This window comes from Mastigoproctus giganteus, chromosome 9 (assembly GCF_048544385.1).
Source record: "Mastigoproctus giganteus isolate SK-2022 chromosome 9, ASM4854438v1, whole genome shotgun sequence".
NCBI lineage: Eukaryota > Metazoa > Arthropoda > Arachnida > Uropygi > Thelyphonidae > Mastigoproctus > Mastigoproctus giganteus.
The window spans coordinates 90,787,515-90,797,174 of NC_143583.1; the positions used below are offsets into that span (position 1 = coordinate 90,787,515).

Genomic DNA, 9,660 nt, shown 5'->3' on the forward strand with positions numbered 1-9,660 from the left:
AGTATAAACAAATAGTGCAGATGGCCTGCTTCCTTGTGGCAAAGGATTGAACTATCCACTGAATTTCCAAATAATTTTTTTGGCAGAGGTTGCCAAATGGCCAGTCACACAACAATGCTAAACATGCATGACTGGGTATTCTGAGATGCTACAATAAAGATGACTGGAAGATTGTAGGATAATCACTGGGAACTGGCTAAACAGAAACATACAGATACATACATACACATTCTAGTTGTTTCTAGTTGTCTTGTTGCTCCATTTCATTTTATGATGATATAAAAACATAGAAAGCACATTGCCTGCTTGTTGGCAACTGGCACTGACAGCTGCATGAATCCTACGCAGTTATGGATGTCTTCGGCACTGATTACAGAAAAACAGTAAAAACCTCTTGCACATTTTTTTATATTTTTAAATTTATTTTAATTATTTGTAATTTTTTTTTCTTTCCTGATGTATGCACACCCTAATAATTTACTTTTCTCACTTATTATGGAATTCTCTAATGAATGTTAAAATTAAATTACTAATGAAGAGAATATTCAAGATTTTGTCTTCATTAGTCTGGAATTTATACTTTCAAATAAGTGTAATTCAAATAAATGCAAGTTTTAAATTTTTTATAACTGTTAAACTTGATATTTTTTTTACCTTTTCTTCAGACTTGATAATTTCCAAATTTTAATTCATTAAAGTTATGCAGGGTTGTTGAGTAGCTAGTCATCTTCTTATTGACTTACATAATTCAATTTTGTAAAATATGCCTGGCTTCCCTCACTATTCACTACTCAATTCACTACTATATACATATTAGCAGTACACTTTTGCACTGCTGTTGTGTGGTTTTATTGTCTTTAATTTAAAATTACTTATTTAAGAATAAATCGACTATATTCCTGATTAAATAATTAATATGAAAATTTTCTGACTCACCAATTTCTGGATACAAAAAGTAATAATTTAAAACCTTTGGCACAAAATTTAGAGGATATCTCTGAAGATATATGCAGGATAAAAGAATATCAGTTATACTTTTTGGATGAAATTCGGTATATTTTTCCATCAAAAAACTTTCTAAAGTCTTAAAAAGGTCATGCGAATTACGAGGTTCATAATTCAGTATTCCGTACACTTTTGCTACAGCTTCAATAGTACTGGGTACAAATTTCTGCTTATTATATACCAAATATGTTGCTAAATTATCCAGAACACATTTGTTTCTCCATCTGAATAACAGACAGTGTTCTGCCACTGAGGTAACAAGTGAAACACTTTTAATTTTCAGTCCTTTAGCTTTCATATATCGTTCCAGGGCACATTCTAAACTTTCATCATGATACAGCAATTTGGACATAAACTGGATAATATCTTTAAACTCTTTTTCACTCAGCGTATGAATGTTTAGGTTGATCCAATTTGTCAAAGTTGAGAGCAGTCGTCTAGGTTCTTTTTTAATAGCAATGAGACATTTTAATATTGTTACTACTTGAGCTCCATTCAGTTTCCACGAGTGAACTGCTGTTTGTTTGGCTAGCATATTTAATACAATCTTTTGGGATGTCTTCAGATATGGCAAAATACTGAATACTTTCAAAATATTCTTTTCAGTTATTTCTGAAGAAAGATCAATAAGGCCACACCAGAACTGATCAATAGTTAGCTGCCCAATAGTTCCCACCACAGAAAACTGTTCAATTATCTCACATATTTGAAGTAATGATGTTTGTTTATCGCTCACTCTATGCAAGCACTCCTGTATAAATATATCCTTGTATTTTTCTTTCTCTTCAAATGCATGTCTCCTAGCTACTATTTCTAACCCAGCTAAAACAACCTGAAGGTCCCTACTTTCGCAAATTAATTCACACAACTTGAAAATAACTACAGATTGAGTAAATGCTTCTCCAGCAAAATTATGTATTAATTCTTTTGGTGACTTACTGTTTAATTCAGTATTCTGAAGAAGAAATATCCTTTCTAAAACCCTTAAAGCAACAAGTGGTGTCACATCGAATGATGGAATAATTTCTAAATATTTGAAGACTTCCTCTGTGGTTTTGCAATTATCAAGATTAATTTTAATGACATGGTTAAGACTTTCTGTACGTGTATCTTTACACTGATTCTCGATTTGGGGTTCTTCCGTTGATTTCTCATTGCATTTTCGGTCATTAAACAATGAGTGAACATCATTCGTCTTTTTCACTATCACTGGAACTTCCTGAATATCTAAACCATCTTGAATAAACATTGACGAACTTCCTAGACCATTTTTACATTTCGAATACCACCTGAAGCAATTCTGGTAGAAAATCCTTTCACGGTGACACTTAACAAAAAGCTCCGAAACAACGCGAAAACTTAAAAACAAACGTAATCCCATAGTGATGATAATTAAAGAAATTAAATCGGGAATTACATTATTACAAGAAGGGATTAAACAGCACACAATACAGCAGCTTCTTACTTTGAGCTATGCAAAACATGTATACACAACCCACGTTGATGTTCAAACTCAACAAATCCACTTTTTGTCACTAGATGGCATATAGTCTACCTCAGAGTAGTAAAATACTCTGAAGTATTACAGGCACTACTACAATAATTTTGAAAACTCAGAAGAGGTACACCTAGCTCTTTGGAAAAATTTCCGAAAGTTTAAGAAATAATAAAAATTCTTAAACTTTTAAAAATTCGCGATCTAAGTCTGCCTGAAAAACTAAACGCGATCTAAGTCTGCCTGAAGATCGCGATCCTAGTCTGCCTGAAGATCGCGATCTAAGTCTGCCTGAAAAACTAGAAGACACCCTCTGATTATCTACTAGAACACGTAGTTACAGCATGACAGTGCCAAACTCATTTCGTGAAGTGATGGATTGGTGTGTGTTAGGCCTGTATTAAGTACCAAAGTAACTAAGGCCATGAGACGTCAGTATTATTATGACTGTAACTGCTTGTGTATTCTTCGGGAAAATCACAGTTTGCTGGAAGAAAAAAAATTAGAGTTTCCAAGAGAAAAAAAAAAAAAAAAAAAAAAAGCATGCTACCCTCGCCCTAGACAGAACTCTGGCCTTGAATAGGTTGAGCACGCTGAATTCTGATGGGATCCTTCCACTTGTTCAGATTACGAACTTAAGGGGGCATAAATTCAAATTAAGAAAAGACAGATGTAGAATAGATGTGCGGAAATTTTCCTTTAGCCAGCGGGTGGTTAATTGCTGGAACAAACTTCCATCTGTCGTTGTGGAAGTTGATAGATTAAATAAATTTAAGGAGGAACTGGACAGGCATTTGGAGGGAATGCTGTGATTTTTTTTTTTTTTTTTTTTTTTGATGCTGCATAAGCTCATACGCTTGCTTTCTTGCATCACATGCCACTACTACTATAAAAATTCCTTGCGTCACTGACGGATTTCGAACTCTAGCTTTTTCTACCGGGTGTTGGAGGACAGTGATTACCATCTGGGCTACCCGAGAGGACGTGACGAAACTGGGAATGTTGGTCCTGTGCAGTAGCCGATGCCGTCTGCTGACCTGAATTCACTGGATTTATTTTTATGGTATCATCTGGTGTATGAAAACCAGAAGTGTGTAATGCAAGGAAGACTTCGGTTGCGACATTCAGGACTCTGTTATCAGAGCGCGAAATAGACAAAATGGACAGCTGATTAATAAAATATCTCAATCCTATTTTTAATCAACAAATTAAATTACATTACCGATGCATATGACGAATCGGAATAGTGTCTGTCGCTCAAATTTAGTCTTGCCTGTCATTCAATTAGGAATTCGGGTAGGATTTCTGAAGGTGAGCACCAGTCAATATTAGTTCGATGAGGGTTGTATTGAGAGGCTGCTCGGCCAGTTCATAAAATTATGTGAATGGTATAAAATTTTCAGCAGGGACAAAGGCTTAAAAGCTCACTAAAAGCAGTTTTAAAGCTCATTTTTTGGAGGATATAGATCATTTGGAACCAGAGAGAAGAGCAACACCCTCGTTGATAGCATAGTTGCCTTCCAATACCAATGGAAAAGGCTTCAGTTTGTATTCCATCAATGACGAGAGAAAACAATCGTTTTCACATTGTGGCTGAGTTAGTCAGTCTCAAGAGAGTGTAGCGCATGGTTTTTTCTCCCGGAAACTCGAGTTTATCGTCCAGCAAACAGCAAGTTGATCACAGAGCACATACAATTTAAATACATATATTACATAAGGACTAAATTGCTGATGCGCCTAAAACTTAACACAACCAACCAGAAGAGCAACAAGATTAGCTGTGGCACAAAATGTTACCCTTACCAAGAAGGAAAGAATGATTTGGGATCTGTAAATTGCAGTATGTAGAACTAGGTATCTACGAAGAGACCTGAAACAAATCATAAATGAATTAAATGTGTTGAATAAATTAAAGGCTAACTTCCTCCTTACTCTTTTTCAAATGAGATGCAAACACTGCAGAAAATAATCAGAAAATAAAATCAGATTTCCCTTTCTTCAGTCACTGGGCTAATACTACACTGAGCGATCACTGCATTATGACCACCTACCTGATACTTCGTAGGTCCTCCTTTTGCTCTCAGTACAGCAGCTGTTCGACGTGGCATTGATTCAACAAGATGTCGGAAGCGTTCGGGAATCTTGGACCTCCAAAGCTGTGTGTAATAAGGTCAGCAATGCAGGTATGGAGGTGATTGGTGTATCCAGACGTCTGATATGCCTTTCCATAGTGTCCCACAAATGCTCTATGGGATTGAGCACAAACCATTCCTGCACATCAAGTGCCCGATGGTTCGGTGCATTGTCATCTTGGAAGACACCATTGCCATTCGGGAAAGAGTGTAACATAAAGGGGTGCACACAGTCAGCAAGAAGTTGACAATAGTGGAGACCAGTGATACGTTGTTCTACATGCACCAGGGGTCCAAGTTCCTGCCAGTGAAACATGCCCACACCATACAACCGCCTCCACTGGCCTGCACTTTTGATACCGTACATGGTGGATGAAGAGCCTCATGTTGTTGATGCCAAATCCATCCACGGTGTGGAGTAAATAAGTGACTCATCCGACCAGCACACTTTCTTCCAGTTTTCTAACATCCAACTTGCATGCTCTTTGCACCAGGCGAGTCTTTTACGCCGATGAACCTTGGTTAGGTGAGGATCCGTAGGGATCCTCTCCTGACCAAGGTACAGCCGATGTGTGCGATGCATGGTCATGCCAGATATTGTTCCGGATTGGCTCATGTTGTATCGTGTAGTCAATTCTTCAACAGTGCTGCACCTGTTCGCCTGTATGAGTCGTCGAACCCGGCACTCACCTCTAACATCAACCTTTTGCTGACCTTTGCAGTTTTGCCTTCGGGTCGTTGTTTGACCATTTTGACGCATCCTGGTACACTTTAACTAAGGCAGCTCTCGAACACCTCACCAGTTCAGCCGTTTGGGAAATCGAGGCACCAGCTCATCGAGCACACACAATCTGTCTTTTATGAAAGTCCGATAAATGCTTCCTTTTACCCATTACACTCGGAATTTTACTACCTGGTGCAGATAGTAAAATTCCGAGTGTAATGGGTAAAACCACTGACACCTTATCTGTGCTACATAGGTCGACTAACTCTGCACACTCGTACCTCATGTGGTCAACGGGTCGCGTATAGTTTTCATAGGGGTGGTGATAATTCAGTGATCACTCCGTGTGTGTGCCTCCACTTAGTAATGAAATGTGATTGTGGACACATTTAGCAGTTGCTGCAGCTATAATTTCGTTATTAATAATATTCCTGGTTCTGGTTTCCTTCATTCTGGTTATAACAAATGAATCCATTCCTTGTAGAGTATTTTCTTTAGAGCCGGATTCACATAAAAGCTAAACAAGATACACTTTAGGGCCTCATATTACAAGGGGGCTTTGCTTCATCTTAAAAATCCTTTTAATATTGTCACAGGTGAACCGTAAACATCAAACAAAATTATATTTTTTATGATTTTGACTTTCATTGTTAATCGCTAATCAGTTGCTACTTCAAGCAGCTTGCTTGCCGACAATGGTAAACAGTAGAATTAGAACGTAGTAGTAGTAGTAGTAATAGAGGCATGTGATGCAAGAAAGCAAGCACATGTAGCATCAGCCAAAAAAAAAAAAAAAAAAAAATCACACCACCATTCCCTGTAAAAGTTTGTCCAGTTCCTCCTAGAATTTATTTAAGCTATCAACTTCCACGACAGATGGAAGTTTGTTCCAGCAATTAACCACCCGCTGGCTAAAGGCAAATTTCCACACATCTATTCTATAACTGTCTTTCCTCAATTTGAATTTATGTCCCCTCAGGTTCATAATCTGAGCGAGCGCAAGAATCCCATTAGAATTCAACGTCCTCAATCCATTCAAGGACTTGCACACCTCAATCAGATCACTTCACAGGTGCCTAGTTTCCAGCCACTGCAATTTGCAGAACTTAAGCCTTTCTTGGTAAGCGGACCCCTTCGTTCCCTCAAGCAACTTTACATCCTTCCTAAAATGAGGACTCCAGATCTGTACGCAATACTCAAGGTGTGGCCCAACCATTGTCTTATATAAAGTAATAATCAGCTCCTTTTCATTGCTAGCAAAATTACTGTATATAATTGACAATACCCCATGACCAGCTCTGGCAGCAGGTCTGCATTGCTCAGAAATATTCCACCCCAGAGGCCACATCTGGTGAGTATGGGCTTGGCACACCCAGGGTCCTGACCTGGATATCATCATTCTTTTTCTTGGTGATTCCCTACTACTTTGACTCTCTCTCTCTCTTTCACAAGGTAACTCGGGATTTTTTTTTTTTTTTTTTTTTTTGGCTGGTGCAGCATAAGGCTCAGACTTCCTTGCACCATATAGCTAATAATAATAATAATAATAACTTCATATCAGTAAGAAAACTTACTGAATTTTATCTGTTAAACTATTTTTTGGCAAACACCAAAGAATAGTTTTTATATATATATATGCAGAAATGTAACTTGACTTTTTATAATACATATCACATGCCTATCGAAGACTGTTTAATTGTACATCCCATTTCATCTATACACCATTTAAAAATCTGAAATTTATTATTATTTGGTGAAGGGGCTCATGCGTGTTATAGCTAAGAGCTAAAAGAAGTTTAAATCCGGCCCTGATTATGGTAAGATTCGCATTTCTCTGTTATCAATCGACTTTTAATATTTGGCCAAAATTTGGAACATCCTCTATATTTACAGAGAATATTCAAGTTTATTAACTGTATGGTAACCAGATACACCGCCACCTTAAAAACAATTTTGGCCCCCATCATCTTAAGGTGGCAGTGCCAAATAGCAAGTTTAAACTCCTCGCCTGTGTTGGTTGCATAGGTTCAATTCCACCAAGACAGTATTTTACTGATTTGTCCATAACTACTCCCCCTATCTGCACAGATATCACAAAAGTGTAAAGTGTTCAATGTCTAATGGCCCCAGGGGTTTCTCCCATCTCCACGTCCAGAGGTCTTCAAAAAAGTACAAGTATGTGTTAGTGTTGTGTTGTTCCTCTGACCGTTTAGCCGTTGGGCACACTTGGCCAAGAGGAGGCAGGTCAGGCATAGAGGTATTGCAATAAGTACTCTGGCAGGCCCTGCCACCTAGTTTCCTAAGATTTCAGTGGCAAGGGCCTTAAAAAAAGTACAGGACTAAAGGAGGGGGAAGGAAAGATAGAAGTATGCGACCAAAAGAGTAGGTGACCCCAAAGTCAGTGGAAAGGACTCCCACCAGGTGAAATTAGGATGTAGGAGAAATGACAGGTATCATGCGAGGGGAAATGGCGTAGGTCACCAAAAATGGTGTGGCGTGGTGGCAGCAGAGCTGCATGTAATCACATTCAGTTAAGTTACAATCCAATTGAGTAAATTGCATAGATGGTGGTCATTGGAAAGGGTTCCACCCGAGTTTGATGGTCACATCCCAGCAAACCATGTCGAGAGACAAGACAGGGATCACTATCTAGCTAGGATGAAAAGTCCATTTGATTAAAAGAGTCAATTACACGTAGCCAGTCATCTGGGAGAGGATTTACGATCCAACATCCAGATGTCTCTGGGTGTATATGTTGAAGGCATACCTGGTGGGTCCTATTTAGGTAAGTCAAATACTGTCTCTATGGTCCTTGAATGGTTGGTGACAGAACACTGATGTCTGAATGGTTGGTGACAGAACACCGATGACTGAATGGTTGGAGACAGAGAATCTTTGTGAATTAGGCTGGTGGAAAAGCCAAACAGCCTGATTTCTTTTGGTCATTTGGGTAGTGTTCTCTTGGGTGATCCTTGAGTATACATGAGTTGGAAGAAAAATGGGATGCTAGCAGATCAGCATTATCCTTGGCTGAAGTGACAACAGAACCATCTGGTTTTGACAGAGGTGGGCAAAAGTTGCAGCCAAATTTGTCGATATCCATATCTGTTTGTGTATATCTTTCTATGTGAAGCTGGTATTAGAAATGGCCCTACGGTGCAAGGAAGCCTAAAGCAAAAAAAAAAAAAAAAAAAAAAGAAAGAGTAAAATAATAATAATAAAAAAAATTAAATAAAAGAAATAATAAAAGAAAAAGAAATAGACAATCTATGTTTCTCTCCTCCCGTAGGTAACTATCCAGCTGATCTTTGAATTTCCCCAAACTGTCAGTCTCTACCACCCACGTTGGTAACTTATTCCAGTAATTTATAACTCACTGGCTAAAATAAAACTTCCTTCAATCCAGTCTAAACATCTCTCCATAACTTGAATCTACGGCCCCTAGTTCTAGAATTATTTATAACTGTAAAAATTTCACTCATTTTACTTTGCTCATTCATTTCTTGCACTGCTTCTATTGAAATGAGCAGAAGTCTGAAAAACAAGATGCAGGATATTTCAGAGACTGCTGGTAGTCATTGCGGTACAAGTAAACACATGGGTTGTGTTAGGGTAGCTAAGAATAGAAACAGGTGCATGTATACCTGCGTGTACACCAATGCTAGGAGTTTGGTAAATAAATTTGATGAATTTGAGGTATTGCTCAAAACATCAAAGGCAGATATTGTTGGGATATCAGAGACTTGGTGTCACACAGATATAAGTAATGCGGAACTGGAATTTGGGGAATACAATGTGTATAGAAAGGATAGACAGGACAGGAGGGGAGGAGGGGTTATGCTATTAATTAAGAAACACATAAAGTCCAAGGAAGTGAAGCCAGTCGACATCGATGGACAGGGCAGTGTCGAGTCAGTTTGGTGTGACATAAGCATAGGGAAATCAAAATTGAGAGTAGGAGTGTGCTATAGGCCTAATGACTCTGATGAGTATAATAAGATATTGTACAGGGAAATAGAGTGGGCCAGTAAATCAGAGAGTCTTATAATGGGGGACTTTAATTTCCCAGATATTGACTGGAATTTGTGGGTTGGTCACTCGCACACTAGCAAGGCTTTTGTGGATTTATTGGATGATTGTTTTCTACATCAGCATGTTCGTGAGGCAACGAGAGGGAGCAATACTCTTGATCTGATTATCAGTAGTGATTCCTCATGCATTAAGAACCTGCAGATAAATGAACCACTAGGTGGCAGTGATCACAGTGTGTTGAAGTGGGATTTACTCAAGGAGGTAACTACCAT

At 38.3% G+C, this 9,660-nt stretch overlaps 1 protein-coding gene across 1 annotated transcript in view; it reads right to left on the minus strand.

Moving 5' to 3' along the window:
- The window catches only part of LOC150080535 (FAST kinase domain-containing protein 3, mitochondrial-like), a 38,918-nt gene extending 36,599 nt beyond the window's left edge, over nucleotides 1-2,319 (minus strand). Inside the window, exon 1 of the mRNA XM_090381123.1 lies at nucleotides 937-2,319. Coding sequence (XP_090237249.1) covers nucleotides 937-2,254 — 1,318 coding nt within the window. The 5' untranslated portion in view covers nucleotides 2,255-2,319. The remainder of the gene's footprint in view (nucleotides 1-936) is intronic.
- Between the last annotated feature and the right edge of the window lie 7,341 nt (nucleotides 2,320-9,660).